The sequence below is a fragment of the Mytilus trossulus genome, chromosome 5 (assembly GCF_036588685.1).
Source record: "Mytilus trossulus isolate FHL-02 chromosome 5, PNRI_Mtr1.1.1.hap1, whole genome shotgun sequence".
In the NCBI taxonomy this organism is placed as follows: domain Eukaryota; kingdom Metazoa; phylum Mollusca; class Bivalvia; order Mytilida; family Mytilidae; genus Mytilus; species Mytilus trossulus.
Window position 1 is genome coordinate 8,709,738 of NC_086377.1, and position 19,918 is coordinate 8,729,655.

The following is a 19,918-nucleotide window of genomic DNA, read 5'->3' on the forward strand; positions in this document are numbered from 1 at the left end:
CACAATGTTAACATGTGGATTTGACGGTATCTTTCAAGAACTGAAAATACAAAATTAAAATTTCCAATAGTTTGAGAATAAAATGAATTAAACACATTGTGTCTAACAGTTATTCTAAAAATAATCCATGTCAGCTACAGTTCTATCATTGCTAATAGATGTATCTAGCAGGGGGTTATAAGAACAGCAACACACACGGCGAACCATTTTTAATTAAGTTTTCAATGACCGTATTTTTCCAATTAAAATTGAGAATGGAAATGGGGAATGTGTCAAAGAGAAAACAACACTTTTTTTGATACCTTAACTACAGAAGTGTCCTTACAAACAACGGTATATTACTGGGTCTTCCAAGTGCTCCACGAAACCTCTTTCTAAATTATTAACATATATTTTATCAGCAATTAAAGACGGGCTTCAAAGTTATTGTGAAACTGCATATTCTAGAGGTGGCGTGAATCAGATGTGGATACTTAAAAATTCCAAAGATCTTTTAGAGAACATACAATCTAACTCTCTTTCATCTTGTAACAGTATTAAAACATTTGACTTTTCTACTCTTTACATAAGTATTCCACATTCCAAACTAAAAGACAAATTGAAAGAGTTGGTATTACTTTGCTTCATAAAAAAGAATGGCAAACGTAGATACAAGTATCTTGTCTTAGGGAGGGATAAATCCTACTTTGTAAAGAATTACTCTGATTCAAACAAAAAATTCTCTTAAACTGATATTATCAAGATGCTTGATTTCTCGATTGACAACATATTTGTAACGTTCTTTCTCGATTGACAACATATTTGTAACGTTCGGAGGACGTGTTTTTCAACAGACTGTCGGCATTCCAATTGGAACAAACTGTGCCCCTGTACTTGCCGACTTGTTTCTTTATTATTATGAGTCTGACTTCATGCAGGAACTTCTTAGGAAGAAAGATAAGAAGTTAGCAATATCCTTTAAAATTACTTTCCGCTATATAGATGATGTTATTTCACTAAACAATTCAAAATTTGGTGACTATGTAGAACGCATCTATCCGATCGAACTAGAGATAAAGGATACTACAGATACAGTTAACTCGGCTTCATATCTTGACTTACATCTAGAAATTGACAATGAGGGTCGGCTGAAAACAAAACTTTACGACAAAAGAGATTATTTCAGCTTTCCAATTGTGAAATTTCCATTTATAAGTAGCAACATTCCAGCAGCACCTACATACGGGGTATATATCTCCCAATTGATTCGATATTCCCGTGCTTGCATTTCCTATCATGATTTTCTTGATAGAGGGTTGCTGAGTCTAAGTCAGGGACACATCTGCAATATATTTATCAATCGTATCACCAGCAATAATTGTGATACATAGCTGTGTACATTATGTATATACAACTCGTCTAAAGATCAACCCAACAATGTTAGATCTGTAAATTTACTTTTCAATTTTTTTGTTTTTTCCTCGGCGGGATTCGAAGTCATGCTACTGAGATATCGTGACACCAAATCGCCTGCACTGTAGCCGTCCCGTTAGACCACACGACCACCTGGGCTTCACATAAATAACATTTTCGGTGGCCGTGTGTTACCTTTCTTCGTCAGTTTAAATCTAGCGGCGTACTACAGTACATGGTATATAAGGCATGGAGTTGTTATTGTTACAGATCAGCTCAATTATCTATAGTAAAGGTTACTACAAATTAATGAAAGATACAGTCACAGACATTAATTATATTTATAAGTACGTCTGAGTCAGTGACAAGTCTGCAACAGATTTATCCATCGGATCACCAGCAATGATGGTGATTCATAGCTGTGCACATTATGTATATACAACTCGTATTAACATCAACCCAACAATGTTAGATCCGTAAATTTACTTTCACATATTGTTTGTTCTTACCTGGCCGGGATTCAAACCAACGCTTCTGAAATATCGTGACACCAAATCGCCTGCACTATAGCCGTCCCACAAGATCACATGACCACCTGAGCTTCACAAAAAAAAAGCCTGCGGTCGCCGTGTGGTACCTTTCTTCGTCAGTTTTAATCTAGCGGCGTACTACAGTACCTGATGTATAAGATCCTACATATTATTGCAAGATACAGTCACAAAACAATTATCATATATTCATAAGAACGTCTCAGTCAGTGACAACTCTAAAACAGATTAATCCATCGGATCACCAGCAATGATGGTGATACATAGCTATGTACATTTTGTATATATATAGCTCGTCTAAATATCAACCCAACAATATTAGATCTGTAAATTTGCTTTCGCAAATTGTTTGTTCTTCCCTCGCCGGTATTCAAACCCATGCTACTGAGATATCATGACATCAGATCGCCTGCACTGTAGCCGTCCCGCTAAACTACACGACCACCTGGGCCTCACAAAAATAAAGCTTTAGCTGGCCGTGTGTTACCTTTCCTCGTCAGTTTTAATCTAGCGGTGTACTGCAGTACATGATCTATAAGGTATTGAGATGTTATTGTTACAGATAAGCTTAATTATCTTTAGTAAAGGATCCTACATATTATTGCAAAATACTTTCACAAAAAATGATTATATGTATAAGTACGTCTGAGTCAGTGACAATTCTGCAACAGATTTATCAATCGGATCACCAACAATAATTGTGATACATAGCTGTGCACATTATGTATATACAACTCTTCGTCTAAACATCAACCAAACAATGTTAGATCTGTAAATTGCTTTCTCAAGTTTTTTGTTCTTCTCTCGCCGGGATTCGAACCCATGCTACTGAAATATCATGACACCAAATTGCTTGTACTGTAGCCGTCCCTCTAGACCACATGACCAGAATAAAGCTTCCGGTGGCCGTGTGTTACCTTTCCTCGTCAGTTTTAATCTAGCAATGTATTTACCGTTTCAATAATAGTCAACAATTTTCCCCACGAGGGCATAAGATCGTTTCGAGTAACTATACATGTACACAATCAATAAATTGTATAAACGCCTAAAAGGTGTACACGACAACACCAATAATGTAATATTATGTATCCTTCATTGGTAAGATAATGATATTAAATAAATCATATACCTGCCTCCTTGGATTAAACTATAACAGTCTTGGAATTGATACAATAAAAAAGGCAAACCGAACACAAGTTAAGACGCTTGCACAATTCTAAAAAATATATATTAGACCAAAAAAGATACATATTAAATCTGGAAAGACCTAAAGGATCCACTAGAATACGAACAAATGATTTTTTTTTTTGGTTTAAAGTCAAAGTGTTTTTTTTTTTCAAGTCATCATTATACATATCTTACTATAGCTACATCATTTGGTGCATAATTCAGAGATGTATTTGTTGATTGTTTTTTTAATCAGTGGTATATTTATCGATATTTAAATTTACTAGATGCATGAACCGAACTTATTAATTAGTATAACTAAGAACATAAAATGGTCTTCAAAATACTTGTTGGAAAATTACTACAACTGATGAACGTCCAACGGTTATATTTTTCTCCGAAATGAATATATGCGCGTTAATTTGACAAATTTATCTATGTTTAAAGGTAAATTTGCATATCAAATGAAATTCACGGTTCATATACCTATTTGTATTCATTTGTATTGAATTAACTTTTAAATCACGCCGTTTATTATATAAAAATTGATTTGAAACCTACCTGATAATTTGTACCACTGTTTTATGCTGGCGTATGTACTTATATTGTGTTATCAAAATCATTACAACAATTGTTTCTGTAACAAAATACAACCTTTATTAGAAAAAAGAGTACCAAGTATCTTCAAGTTGGTACTTTATTTTGCCTTCTTTTCATTCGAGCGTCACTGGTGAGTATTTTGTAGACGAAACGTGCATCTAGGGGTATTCAAAATTTTAATTTTGGTATCTTTCATAACATCATTTACAATCCTTGGGACGTTGCCACGGCGGGTGGAGTTTTTAATCACTGCGGGTATACACAATCAAGAAGTACTTCCATGTTGACATGAAATATAAATGATAAATTAAATGTTTAACTTATGACAACTGATATTTTTTTAAAAACAATTTCCATAGCATGAATAAACTAAAAAGAGCTGTACTTGGCTAAACATTTGGGAACTTGTTGTCCCCACTGTTCTTGAACTTTGTACTTTATTTGGAGTTTTAACTTTAATTCGAACGTCAATGATGAATCTTTTGTAGATTAAAACGCGTCTGGTTAAAGTACAAAATTTTAATCTTGGTATTTATGATGAATTTATGAAGATGTCAAATAATCTCGCAACAACTGTTTGAAGAGTTCGTATGTGACCTGTGTAAGACAAAATGTCTGTGCGTCATCTTATAAACTCGTAATTCGACAGTGCAAATCCAAATTTCATCGGCTCTCATCTGTCTTGGTCTCAAAAACAGTTTTTGTCACTAGATACACGCAAGATACGACCTATAAATCAATCAATTGAACATACTTGACAACAATAAACAATATTATATACTTTCAACATGTATTGATGTTACAAAGCATACATACCACACGGAAAAAGAACTACAGAGAATAAATGGTGTATACTCGAGTAAAAAGTATATGCATCTCGCAAAGATTTCTTAATTTTTAAATATATTGCTTTTGTTATTTTTCTCATTTAGTAAGTGTATGAATCTCCTATTGTTTAGATAGTATCTCTTGATTGCATTTTTGTTTTATTTTAGCCGATTCCAACCCTATACTGAAATATTTTGATGATCGAAAACACTGAAGCGTACGTTAACGTATTTGGATGTTTTGTTTTTTTATATGAGAGAACAAAACATGAACACGGGTTAATTAACAATGTCTGTTAAAGGGCACTTTGGGAGTCAGCAATAGTTCAATTATTAAATATCTAACAATACAAGTTCAGTTTAATATACTTATCTCACATCAGATAAATTGACAATTTTGTTTAGTTAATCATTAGAGCTTCCCTGGATTTTATCGATGCTGTAAAATAACATGCACAAATGACATGGTAATTGATTACGAATATGAATTAATGATTTTCTGCCTGATGAACTACTACGTTTTAATTTGAATATGATTTAAATGTTCTTACTAATGTTTGATGATGTACCGTTTTAACCTTCTAACTAAAAACAATACAAAATGTCCCTACAAGCTTTAGCTTTCTAGAAACTATGTATCAATATAGATGTAGCTTGCATATCTTGCAAATCTTGCAATACACGTTCATACGACTTTGTCATCTGTTTATAGTTAACCATCTAACTATTGTCTATAATGTTTGTCTGAAATTTGATCTCGATTTTTTTTTAATAATTTAAAATGACAGGCACACGTGTGATCGCTAACAAAAAACACATGGTCTCTCCGTAAATTTCTGTGGTTGGCTCTTCGAGTTGTGCATGTATTCGCGGTGATTCTATTCCTGTATGAAATGTACATGTAGATGTGGTTGTGAAGTGATTTTATGAAGACTCGAGATATGTACCTGTATTTTTTCCCGCCTCCATGATCTGAATTTCGTTAAGTATACTCTTTCTCAAATCTTTCAAATTCCAACTTGACGGTCCGTGTTGTCTTGCTAGGTTTTGGCGTATTTCTGCGGGCAACTTGTTCAAAATAACGGGTACCAGTAGTGAAACATAAGTGTCTGTAGTCTGTCCGAGTGACTCTAAACCTCGAACGTAAAATTCAGTTTTGTCATTATAATTGCAGAGGCTTACTAAAGTATAAATCGGCGGCGAAATATCAAGTAGAGCTTGCATGTATGTTTGTATTATAGTATGTATCTGTCCATACCTCTCTTGTAATAACGAAATAGCTTTGCCGTAGTTAGTGTTTGTCATAGATTATCCTGATATGGTCTGAAACGCTTGTCCCTATAGTAGTGACTTTAAGTAGTTAGACTTCTGTACGTCGCTGAGTGTTAGATTTGTGTAAATAGATGTTTCATATGAATCCCAAAAGGATTGCCAATCTACAATATTCCCTTTAAAAGTAGGCAAGTTCAACTTTGGTAATTTGTGGTACTGATTATTTTTGCTAAACGACGAATGTAAACTTTGATTAGGCATAGACGGGTTCGTAGTAGGAGTAATCTCTGATATAGCGGGGTTACTTGTATAAAACGAGGCTGCATTCGATTTTACATGAGATGTCGACGTGAAACAATTGGCGTACGGGTTAAATTGAGAGAAGTCGCTTGCGGGTACACTATTTGATGTAGGTGAAATCAAGGTATGCATGGGTGTATCAGAGGGAGTAACGTGACTTGCTTGAAAAACGGTAGTATTGACGGGTAAATTATGACTTTTCGACTGGGAGGGATTGATGAGTTTTCTAATTTGACGATTTTTTAAATCTAAATCGAACATACAGTGAACTGAAATAGGTATTATGATGTGAAGCAGACGGTAGGTAGGTAGGTAGGTATGTATGTAAGACTAACAAAGGCTGACTTGGGACAGCCGCAAAAATGCGTCGGCGTTAAACATGTTTATGAGATCTCAATCCCTCCTATACCTCTAGCCATTGTAGAAACAAAAATGTATAACAATACGCACATTAAAATTCAGTTAAAGAGAAGTCCGAGTCTGATGTCAGAAGATGCAACCAAAAACATTAAACAAAATGACAATAATACATAAATAACAACAGACTACTAGCAGTTAACTGACATGACAGCTCTAGACTTCAATTAAACTGATAGAAAGATTATGATTTCATCAGATGAATATCAGGTACAATCCTTCTCGTTAGGGTTTTAGAATCATGCCATCAAAACATCATATGGTTATCAGACATAATCCTTCCCGTTATGTATTCATGTATGTATGTGTGTATGATTATATCAAACCTTAATTTGAATCATCATTTTTTTTTCATATATTACAAAGTGTAGCTTTATCTGTTTGGGGACTGGTAACAATCTTACAATCAATGAATAATTTTCCTCATCGTGGTTGTCACAAACAGCTTTGAACTAGTATACATTTATAGTTTTGGTAATGTTCTTTAGATTTATGTACAATACACCAGTTGATATAACAAATCAGTTAATATGAGTATCAATTAAAACAATACATTTGTCAATAATACAATAGTCAGGTACATACATTATTGAATTTAAATGATCATTTAATATCTTATTGTTCATAGTGTTATAATAAACTACACGACAAACTAATAGACAACCGTTATGGATTTAATTGATAACGGTGTTGTCATCGGATATTCATATCTTCTTACAATGACGACGATACGTAACAACATGGCACAGGTAGCCTCCAAAACATGTGAAATTTGCGTTAGCGCCTCAGGATCACAATACTGCTTAGAGTGCGAACAATATTTTTGCGAAAATTGTAAAATCTTTCACAAAAGACAGAAATTGTCAAAAAATCACCAGTTTCAGTCTTCAGCAGAGGATATTCCGGAAGCTAAATCTAAATGTAAGGATCACAATGAATATGTCAGTTTATTGTGTAATACATGTAACGTAGTAGTATGCAGCAAATGCGTGACTGGAACTCACAAAGGACATGCCTTTTCGCAGCTTATGGATAGCATAACACAGCTGAAAGAGAAAACTAAAAAGGATGTGCGTAGAAAGGTACAGGAGGCAACTTTAAACATGAAAAAGATCGAAGAAGGTCAGCAGGCGTTTGATATGAAGATTGAAGTAGTAGTTAAAGCTATTACCGAGGAAGGTACAAAGATAAAGGCTATGGTTGATAAATATATCGAACAGATGATTACATCGATCAAGAATCCATCCATGATGGAAAAGGACAAACTGGCAAAATCAATGGCAGGTTATAACATGGTTTTGAAGTCGGGGATCCATCTAGACAAGAAAATACACGAACTAGACAAGAAACTAAACGAGGGAAAATTGTTACAGTCTTTACAGCTAATTACAGATGACATTGCGAAACTGAAAATAGAGCCTATACCAGAGTTTCCTAGTATACAGTATACTGCTAAGTCCGCCAAAGATAACGACATTAAACAGCTGTTTGGTATATTAGAAACAAGGTAAATTAATTGGAGATAATATGAGAAAAGTGTGTTTCTGTGTGTGGTACATTGTAATTTTGTGTTTCTGTTGTGCCATAGTTCTCCTCTTATATTTGATGTGTTTTCCCTCAGTTTTAGTTTGTAACCCGGATTTGTTTTATTTCTCAATCGATTTATGAATTTTAAACAGCGGTATACTACTGCTGTCTTTATTTATATAGTTTACTACAATTTACAGTCGCACCAGTTGCTTTATTATGGCTGTATAATTTTAATGTGACAATGTGTAGTTGTTTTTTTCTATCTGGTTCATATATTGCATAATTAATATTCTGTTCTTTAAGATTAAAACTACATTTTTTAATAGTATCTCATAAAAACGCAGTGAAGATAGTTTGATTAAAAAAAAATGTGCGCATTAACATTTTACTTCTCATACTCGATTAAAAACAAACTACAGTAAATTGATTAGACAATACGCTGCATATACTTCTTTTAAATATAAAGTAATTCGGAGTATTTGTTTCAAACTACCACATGCTGGTGGTTCCTTAATTGCTTGATTTTCTTTTTTTGTAAATCAAGCATAAAAGAACAAAATATGTAAACATATTAACTGGTTATGTTACAGTGATGCATGTACGCGACTAACAGCAGTCACAGAACAAGAATTGCTTAAACCAAAGAGGTAGGACCATGTGTTTATATATTCTACAGTGTGACATTCATCACATTTACGCCTTTGACAATGCTGAATGTAACCCTACATCAAATGTTAAAAAAGCACATAGTACATTTGTGTAATCCTTTATAGCTTAACGTTGTTTATTTTTTTGTCTTTGCTTTAGTTTTACATCTTCTATACAGTCGCGTGTTTTGAATTATATACGTTATCAAGCACTTACTAGCATTGCCGAGACACAACAGAGGGAGTTATGAATACAAAATACTTGTTTCAAATGATAAGATATAAGTACCGCACGGTTAAAAAAAACGTACTTTTTACATATTTTTCTTTTAATTCAAAACTTTGCTTTTCATTATCGTTAGTATTTTTTTTTCTTTCTTAATTTCACTAATCATGACTTCAAAATAAATCTAGTCTTATTGACCAATGAAGAAACAACAACCTACTCTTCATAGTTTTTTACTTTTATTAACGTCATACAAAACTTTAAATTAAAAAAAAATGATGCACAAGTTTTTTTTATAACTAAATGGCTAGTTTTTATTATGAAACATTATGACATTCACTTTTTTTCTCAAATGAATTTTATAATTTATCCAAAATAAGAAGAAGTTAACTTTTTCAATATGTTTGCATCCAGGTTACAATTCGCCGATGCGATTTACGTATGCAGTAAAATCAGCGTGATCTTTCTCGTAAACATCCGATGATTGCAAAACGCATGGATCTGTTATTAAAATAGACTATTATCTTATTGTACATGTCAAACACGTTATCAATATCGATACTTCTTTGTTGGTGGTTTACTATAAGGTGAAAATCGGTAAACTACTTGCATCAAAACACAACAAATAATAAGCTGATTTATTTTCACATCATAACAGACCGAGAGAAAAGAAAATTGACGATTATACGATATGGATGCGTAAAAGATTATAAAATCGTGCAGAGAAGACTACATTTATGATATATACGTGCATTGTTGTCTACTCTATGGTCGTTTTTTGTGTCTTTAACACATTCCCCAATTCAATTCTCGATTTTATTGGTTAAATAATTGAATAAACATTATTTTTCACCAGTCAATCGTTTCTTATGGCTTTTACATAAAACAAAAGTGCAAACATTTCCAGTAGTTTGCCTCAGTTTAATATTTTTGTTTTAGCAGAGTTACTTATGTGTTCTGAAATAGTGATTGTTCATCTCTCCAAGTTTCCATGAGATATTTTCAAATCATAAAAAGGACGAAACCCCGTAAAACAAAAATCTGTGGTCATGATAAGGCTATATGACAAATATGCCAATATACAATTAGCAAAGAAATACAAAAATAGTTCAATATGAATAAAAATATGGTACGTTTATAATTATTGGTAGAAACATAAGTTGTGGGAAAAAACGAGCTGTAATTTGCTAATGACCTACGTATTTGGAAAAAAGTTATAATATAATGACAATGCCATGGCAAAATTAACACACACACAAAACAGAACGATGTGACTACGAACCCCATAAAAAACTATGGTGAACGATGGTACTCTCAAATGGTAATCAATTATGCGCTACATGTGACACCAACGGACATATAAGGAATAAGAATTCCTAATGCAAGGCTTTCATCAATTTTCGGGTTTGAGGTTCTCAAAGTGTTTAACTCAAACATCACCGACGTGGTAAGTGTCACAGGTTTATCTTAATACCTTTGTTTTTGTATGTGGTCTAATGTTTTGACTAGTTTTTGAGTACTTGTTCAATGTTGATAATATCAAATAAACAAGAGTTATTCTTACATACTTAAAGACATTGGTCATTTCAGTGAATACAAAGAGATTATTCAAACCAAGGATCAAGGAAAATTCCTGTTCAAATGTGGCAAGTGTGGGTGAGTTTCTTATAGTTATCATAGGTACCAGGATTATAATTAAATACACCAGATGCGCGTGTCGTCTACATCAGTGACGTCAGGCCAAAATAGTTATAAGGCCAAACAATTACAAAGATGTAGAACATTGAGGACCGAAATTCCAAAAAGTTATGCCAAATACGGCTAAGGTAATATATTCATGGAATACGAAAATCCTTAATTTTTCGAAAAATTTAAAGTTTTGTTACAATAAATTATTAAAACGACTAAGTACAATTTCAATGGACATAACGTTAATATGTATAATTATATTACATTTATGACACGGCGTATATAATGATTGACGAAAGAGAGGTTTTCCAATATAAATTTTCAAAGAAATGACGAATATTATGCGCGTTCTGGCATTTGTAAGAAGTTACAAAAATGTATTACCACAAAGATGTTTGCGATGTTTCAGAAAATCATTATGGAACTATTGATGTAAAACAAAAGTTTTTCGAATACGTTTCCTTGTAGAAATTAACTCAGTTAGTACTTTGATGTACTACACCATTGTACGCAGGAAAATGGTTTGCATTGGCCATCGACGTTATGATTTTGCTTACCGAAAGAATGTTAAAAAAATTAATTCCTATAAGACACGCAGATCTTGTAAATATGTTAATGCGTTAAACAATAATGTTCAGAAAAAGAATTAAGCAGGTTTAATGGATTGCGAGTTGCCTTATTGGCACTCAAACCACATCTGCTAATAGTTATTAGATATGCCAACAGTTACATCAATCGACGTTTTATAGATTTGTGGATACCGAACTTATGATGTAAAAGCATGATGTTGGTTGTGTCGTATATTTAGTAAGATAATCAAAAACATAACCTCATATATTGGTAAAAACTTGAGTTTCGATGGGAATTCCATAACAACATAAAGCATAATCTATTTTTGAATTATTAAAGACACAGACGTGCATGCATCAATCATATACAGTTTATGATCTCAAAAACATATTTAACCCCGCCGCATTTTTGCGCCTGTCCCAAGTCAGGAGCCTCTGGCATTTATTAGTCTTGTATTATTTTAATTTTAGTTTCTTGTGTACAATTTGGAAATTAGTATGGCATTCATTATCACTGAACTAGTACATATTTGTTTAGGGGCCAGCTGAAGGACGCCTCCGGGTGCCGGAATTTCTCGCTACATTGAAGACCTGTTGGTGACCTTCTGCTGTTGTTTTTTTTTTATTTGGTCGGGTTGTTGTCTCTTTGACACATTCCCCATTTCCATTCTCAATTTTATCACTATTAAGTCCAATCCGGGAAAAACAGTCATTTATACAACTTCCTGTTTGGGTCAGGCCGCCGAAAATAAAAGTCATCAGTAGTGAGTTGAGGGAGGGAAAACTGTAGAAAGCGATCATTAAGAAACTTTGATAGAGTATGATCCACTTGTTATGCTCCGACTACGATAGTAGAGGGGCATTATGTTTTCTAGTCTGTGTCTCCGTTCGTCCGTCTGTTCGTTAGTGCATCCGTCCGTTCGTTCGTCTGTGTTTCCGTTCGTCATGCTTCAGGTTAAAGTTTTTGGTCAAGGTAGTTTTTGATGAATCTGAAGTTCAATCAACTTGAAACTTAGTACAATTGTTGCTTATGATATGATCTTTCTAATTTTAAACCAAAATTAGATTTCTGACCCCAATTTCACGGTCCTCTGAAAATAGAAAATGAAATAGAAAATGAAAGTGTTACAGGTTAATGATGAAATTGAAGTCCAATCAACTTGAAACTTAGTGCATATGTTCCCTATAGTATAATCTTTCTAATTTTAATGCCAAATTAGATTTTTATCCAATTTTACGGTCCATGGAACATGGAAAATGTTAGTTCGAGTGGGGCATCCGTGTACTTTGGACACATTCTTGTTCGAAATTAAAATTGAAGTAAAAAACATATTTTGTTTGAAGTATTAATGGTTGTTTAAACAGGTCTCATTTAAAAGTATCATGCATGATGATTTGTTTAAACAGGGTCAACTGGATGAAAAAAAGTTGTGTAATTTTAGAACTTATCCTGAATGGAATACATAGCGATTAGGTGTATTGTAATAGTTAGCTTTTGTTGTAAACGGCTATTTCAGACACTTTAAGTTGGTTTTTACTGTTCGATTTTAAAGTAGATCATCACTGAGAAGAAATTCACAGTCGAAATTCACGTCTTATGCAGCACGTGTAATACCTTTATTGTTTTCTCAATAATGTCATACTTGTCCTTATGATTTCCAATCCATCTGTAGTTTTCTTTAGAAAAAATTAACTCATAAATGTATACCACAAAAGCATTCTTTCTGGGGTTTTTTTTCAGGAAGGAAGAGAGCACTGATAAGTAAGTATTATATAGTATGTCTACGAATAAAATTAGAAAATCACCATTTTCTTGGTATAAAATTGCTCATATCAGGAAAACAAAGTTGCAGTTACGCATAGATCAACTTCGTGAAATTACGTGAAATGATTTAATGTGTTTGACATCTGAATACTTTGTTCCTAAAATTAAATATTTGAAAAGATTATGAATAACTAACTACTTAAAATAACTGCTTTAATTCATGTCGAAACATTTAAACTTTTATAACAATTACAGAAGTGTGTCTTTGACGCATACCCGGTTTCATTTTCTGATCTACTAGTATTATTTCCGTGCTCAGCCTACATATCTCACTACTAGGTAATGAACACGTGAACATTAGAGGATGTTCTTCCCGTAATTTGATGTCTAGTCCACATTGAAGCAAATTATGCATAACTATAATTCCAAAACCTTTTCAAGACAAAGAATAAAAGAAATCTTACACAGTTCTTTTATTTTACTGTTGAATATAATGTTATTTACCGTCAAGCGTTGTAGAGTGACCTAGTTGGGCGAATGATTGGAGAAGTCGACCAACTGTCTCATTAGGCAGCTATGAGGTTGTGAATTTGAATCCCGCACATTTTAGGCACACTCTACTCCAAACCCAGTTGACTAGGATTGTCAGTTTACCTACTGAAGGTCGGTGGTTCTTTCCTCGAACTTCAGCTACTTTCACCAAACAAACATTCCAGCAGTAAACAATTGCGTTGTTTCTAACACTAATCAAGCAATTAACATAAAAATAAGAAGATAAGATATAATTGCAAAAGAGAAAACTCTCTACAGAAAAAAAGTGATATTTTGGTCACCGTACGGCCTTCGACAATGAGCAACACCCACCCAGTTTTGAAAGGATAACTACATATATCGTGTATAAGATTGTGAACACAGACAAAATCATTTTGATCTGATTTTCAACAATAAAAAAACACTACCACAATCAAATAATGAATTAGTCTATACGATTATAATAACCAACCATGTTTACATAAGGCAATGAATGCATTTGACTAGTCAGGAATTATTTTGTGGAATCTGCCTTGATACAATATGTTCAATTGGGTCTAACAACTTCTTGTATTACTTATTAATTAGTAATTTAAGCTGATATTAACTGTTATTTCTTTTATTTTCAGCCCATTGTAAGTGATATTTACAAGAGAGATAAGTATATTTTGTAAATGCATACACACAAAGTTGAAATGAAGGATTATATTAAAATACAATTAAAATGTATGTGGTTATTGAACAATATAAAATCTAAAAGATCACTGTGTATTTTGAATTTTGTTGTTGCCATACCTTTTATTACATACACAACTACTTTCGATTGAAAGCTCATCCACATGATAATTTATACCTAACACTGAGACGTGTTGTATTATTATATTTTCATTGTAACAGCCCTCTGTCATATTTAAAAAGTAACTTTATTTGACACACCAAGCTTTAGAGAACATATACACACCAATTCTATAGTATAACCATGCGTTTTTGTTTATTGCTTGATCCAAATCACATGTTCTCCTAATGACATTACATTTTTCCTATATGTTATGGTTGTTGAAAGAACAGAACATGCGTTCTTTATATTTGTATAGCTAGATGATGGGCTCCCGCTAACAAATCACTGTTTGCTTTTATGACATAATTTTCCATGTATATTTTTAATGTATACCACATTATAGAAACACAATTTGAATTAAAAAAAAAGGGAACAAGTCATATGATATGTTTTTACTTTTTGTTTGTATCAATTGATGAGTTTACATGATTATAAGTTGTTATGTTGATGGTATATCTTATTCATTCAAATTATATTTGTTTTTCAGCGGAACGTAAGTGTAATGTACCAAACAGATAAGTTAACGCAATATGAAAAGTATAATGACTTGTGAATTTTTGTATGTGGTGTTTTTCCTCAAAATTGGTAAAATTAAAGTTTTCAAAAGTCGCAATTATTATAAAGTAAAATGTAAAATCAAAACTGTATCTATTTCTGTCCTATAAAACATGGGCCCATTTATTAACCACTCCCTTGACCGATCCGCCTTTAAAACCGTGAAAAAAACCGCATGTGTTTTGATAAAAACATTATCGATTTTCTGTTTACATTTTAATTTTCTTATTCAATTCACTATGAATGCTACCTAAGATTATAAAAAGGTGGAGGAATTTTTTTTTCGACGAAAACTTGTACAAAAAATGGTAGACAATTTCAGACGGTGGAAAGCTCAATCAATAAAATATGTAAATATAAGATATAAACAATCCGTTTTTTTTTTTGTACAAAACTTGTTTCACGTCGTCAAGCTCAAATTATCTATGAAAATTATTTCAACGACTACATTTCATCTGCCTCTGTTTGTATAGAATATGTACACATCCGATGTTGATCAAGGAAGGGGGTCGCAGGTTCCCCAAAAAAGACGCCATTTGTAGTGAGCGTTAAAAAAATGGACTAACCATAAATGAAGCTTCACAAGGGGGCCCGGGCACCCTTCTTTATCCATTCCTGCACATTTCTTCACATAATAACAATGAAACCTACCACCCAGAGACTACATGCAGTATTACGTAGTTATAATCTTATGCATTTCAACTGAGTATTAAGAGATGATTTATACTTCAAAATGGATAGACGTTCCGACAACATTAACTCAGAAAAAATCGAAAACTTTTTAATAACTATACGATAACAAGGCCTGTAAAATTAAATTGTTTTTTTCGGCCTAATTAAATCATAGAGGTAATTTATACAATGTTTGACATACTGCCCGTTGCCATACAAAAACGTCACTCAATCATCAAACGGAACATGTCTTTAGACATTTTTTTACTCAGAAAAAGTTAAGGACTGTCCACAACAATGTGCTTAAGTTCCATAGAAAAAATTCCCTCTGATTTATCACATTCGACCCTACAAGACAATGTTTTTGTATTTGTGAATGTGTTATAATAATCAATACAGCTTAATCGATTTGTAACCTGGGTATTGACATGTCCGGGTTCAAACGTATCTAATACCGTGAGTAAGTACGAAGAAGTCTAGGGGTAACGTCAGGAACTAAGGCAGATAATTGGAAAAAAAACCTGTCTATATATATATATAAGATAGCTCAACATAACTATTGTAATTTTCCCTTTCAATAATACCGTAGAATGTCATTTAAGCCACAATACTATTTCAAAGAAAGTCCTACATTGGCTTTTTTTTACATTACAGTTACTTCATAGTGTGTTGCAGGGGCATTACTTAGTCTATTTTTTGTTTATTTTTTCAGTAGACGGTAAGTGATACTAACCAAACAGATAAGTATATTGTGAAGAATTTATAAATAATTGATAATGAACTGATAATAGATAGAAAATTTTGTATATGAGGTGCTACAATTGAAATTATGTTCGTTAGAACTGTTCTACAATGCAACACCTGCTAAAACTATGATTAAAAACAAACAAGACCAACAGCCAAAAACAGTGCACAACTTTAAGACAAAGCAGCACAATACCAAACAAATATTTGATGATCTCAAGTGTGACGGAAGGGTCAGCAGATCATACCCAAATGTGTCAGACGCAGTGTTGCTTATGTAAGTACAAACCCCGTGATAAGTATTTTTCGATAGGTCGCAGTCGGTAAATAGGGATGACATTGTAGTTGAAACACATATTCCATGATGATAACCAAAAAAGAATTAACTTACAAAATAGATCAGTAAGTAAGTAATAAAGTAAATAGTCGTTGTAGGATCTATTCGTGTATTTGAAGAGATGCAATTACTAGATATACTTATTGGAGCTATGACGCGATTGTCATAGCTCTTATTTCTATTTTGGATAATATGTATTTTTGATTCGGGAATTGATGTATTTACAAAAAAAATGAAAATGTAAATGGGGAATGTGTTGAGGTGATAGCAACCCGACCATATAGCAGACAACAGACGAAGAGCACCAATGTGTCCACATGGTAGCGACAAACTCCAGTCCAGCACCCGAAGGCGTCCTTTGTATGATTTTAATAACCGATACGTTTTTCTTAATATGCAAATATGCTGTTACCACAATATAGCCATGTTGTGCTGAGAAGGCGGAACAGAAACATTAATACATAAATACAGTCCAAACTAATAAGTACACCACTCATAGGGGACTTAATACTGTATTGTTGCAACACACATTTTAAGGCTAACATAACAAAATGACAATCATAAAATAATCAGATACAAATATTACACTTCATATTAGGATGCTATGTTGGACACAACAGAGATGTGATCTATCAAACTTTCTACAATAAATATAATACCAATAATAAAAACTAAAATGTATGTCCCGTAAAGATTCATTAGATAATTGAATTGTCAAAGAAAAAAAATACATCAGTTCATTTACTTACATGTCTTAAACAATAAAATAAAAAAACATGCGAGGTCACTAGTCGCAATTTGTTTCTAAAACATAAGATATAATGTATAAAAACCTATTCCGGAGTTGCCGTTCAAATGAACTTCACCTATAACTATTTTAACATGATAACTAAGATTATAAATAATAAACTGATGTTTTGTAACAGTAATTTGTTCATTCAGATATTTATGATATGTATAGTTGATATTTTCCTTGGATAATATTGAAAAACAATTACAGGGACATGAGGGATACTTGATAAAATGCTGTACATCAAGTTTTATTAAAAAAAACAGCAAAATGTACAAAAGCAATTTTGGTGACAAGAAAATAAGTAGATTTGGTACAAGATAAATACAGGTGCGCAATAAGTGGTTTGTCAAAATTTGAATTCTGATAACTCTGATAAGTCTGATATACGGAATCTCCATACGAAATCAAAGATATTTAGACAAACTTCAAGTCCAGTTATCATATCAAAACTGGTAAATCTAACTTGTAATTTTTTGGTTGGCTCTTACTCAAAAAGATATTATAGATTTTGAAGATATTCATTCATATTCCCAGTTTTTAAATGCAAATCTATTTAGGTATTTAGATGGTTTTTTTTTTCCCTTAAAATATCAGTCATCTGTCATAGACATAAAACGACATGTTTGCCTGGAATGTAATAAAACGATGTTTACGAGATTTGTGAACTGTAAACAGAAAGTTTCCCCTAAGATAAAGAAATCAAAATTAAGATAATACAAATAAACAAGTGTCTTTCAAAATAGTTTGATTTATTTCTTCTAAACAAATCGAGACTTAATAGCTACATATGTAGGTGTTTTAAGTTCTATGAATAATGTACTGAGAAACACTTGTCGTCTACCATGTTTAGACCAACTGTTATTTCAACAGTTGTCTATTTTAAGCGTGGATGCTCAATGTAACAAAAATGCACTGCCAATAGTAATTGATAACAGCAGTGTTGAAGCCTGTTAAATATATGAAATGTATACTTTATTTTATTTATAATTGACAAATTTATAAATAGACAATGATTTGTGTAACGTTTGTTTATAACATCTCTTTTCACCTAACACATACACCTGTTTGATTTTTTTTTCTTTTAAAAAAAAACAAACACTTTTTGTCGCTTTGACACATTCCCCATTTCCATTCTCAATTTTAATTTACCGTTATTCCCCTAAAGGACTTAACCATTTGGTATAATATAAGACAACATATCACAATGCATTATTTGTTCCGGTATAATGTGCTGGTACTAATATCACATTTAAATATTTGACATGAATAATGACCATACTATTCAATAATTTGCCAGAACGAAATTTTTATCAAAATGTGTTACTATCACTAAACACAACTAAATCCAATAATTCCACTGTACTTTCATCATATATTGTTAATTGATATGCTGTATTCTCTGATGTATGTATTTTACCTTTTTCAGGAGGTAAGTGTGAGGTAAAAAGCAGATAAGTATAATATCTTGCATTTATATAAATTATGAAATTGATAAAACAAGGTGTTGGTGCAGTCCGCTGTTGATATGTTGCAAAGCCAGATTTGTGAATCCTATCTAACATCTATTAAATGTTAATAAATCAAAAAACCTCTACCGAAATGTAAACAGTTTAATAATAAACGTACAGTTTTAATAATAAAGTATTTGAAAATTGTATCCGAAATGGATTGGTAAACCACCATGATCTTCGTAATAAATATGAACAATTATGACAGATTGTAGGAACATTTATATCATCTGCATTTTAAACTACTTTTGCAAATATTGTCAGTATTCAAACCTAAGAATATACTCATCATGTATTATATTTAGGACATCGATTTAGAAATTTAAGACACTATTTATCAAGCTTTAATCAATTATCGGGATGGTCATATTGTTTTTATGTATGTGGTATAAAGGACCTTTCTCCAACTTGACATGCTGTACGGTGATTCTTCATTGTTAATCTTCGTAAGGTGAATTCAGTATCATATGAAGAGTAGTCTTATTTTGGCAATCTTACAACTTCTTCTTAATTGTATTTTATTTTCTACATTTTTTAACAGATAAATGATATGCTGTACACATGAGATATCATGTTTTTATTCTAATAATTTTTACAATTGCAATCGGTACCTTTTAATGAATGAATGTACACCCCATTTCTATTCTTAAATGTCATAATTTATATTACTGCAACAAGTGTTAATTAAATAGATCTATTGTTATTTATAGCAATGGGTTTTGACAACAGGTTGTGACCACAGGGTGTGACGGACGGGGTTTCTGCTACGACATCCCGAAAGCACATTCTACTGTTTTTCATAGCAATAGGATTGTTTTTAATAGCTTCGCATAAGACATTACACGTAGTGTTCACAACAGGTTGTGACAACAGGGTATGGCGGACTGGGTTTCTGCTACGACATCCCGAAAGCACATTCAATTGTTTTTCATAGCATTAGGATTTTTTTATAGCTTAGCATAAGACATTACACGTAGTGTTCACAACAGGT

At 32.5% G+C, this 19,918-nt stretch overlaps 1 protein-coding gene across 1 annotated transcript; it reads left to right on the plus strand.

Moving 5' to 3' along the window:
• The first annotated feature begins 7,237 nt into the window (after nucleotides 1-7,237).
• Nucleotides 7,238-19,650, plus strand: LOC134717564 (E3 ubiquitin-protein ligase TRIM71-like). The gene is made up of 8 exons (XM_063580055.1): nucleotides 7,238-8,030; nucleotides 8,644-8,700; nucleotides 10,517-10,582; nucleotides 12,926-12,946; nucleotides 14,110-14,115; nucleotides 14,806-14,811; nucleotides 18,846-18,848; nucleotides 19,638-19,650. Exons 1-8 carry the CDS (start codon nucleotides 7,243-7,245, stop codon nucleotides 19,648-19,650), a joined length of 960 nt encoding a protein of 319 aa, XP_063436125.1. The 5' UTR covers nucleotides 7,238-7,242.
• The last annotated feature ends 268 nt before the right edge of the window (nucleotides 19,651-19,918 follow it).

Excerpts from the sequence above, each read along its gene's own strand:
- LOC134717564 (XM_063580055.1), top strand. The coding sequence starts at position 7,243 with ATGACGACGATACGTAACAACATGGCACAGGTAGCCTCCAAAACATGT. Across the intron at positions 8,031-8,643 it reads TTTGGTATATTAGAAACAAG|TGATGCATGTACGCGACTAA; the intron begins GTAAATTAATTG and ends GTTATGTTACAG. Across the intron at positions 8,701-10,516 it reads GAATTGCTTAAACCAAAGAG|TGAATACAAAGAGATTATTC; the intron begins GTAGGACCATGT and ends TGGTCATTTCAG.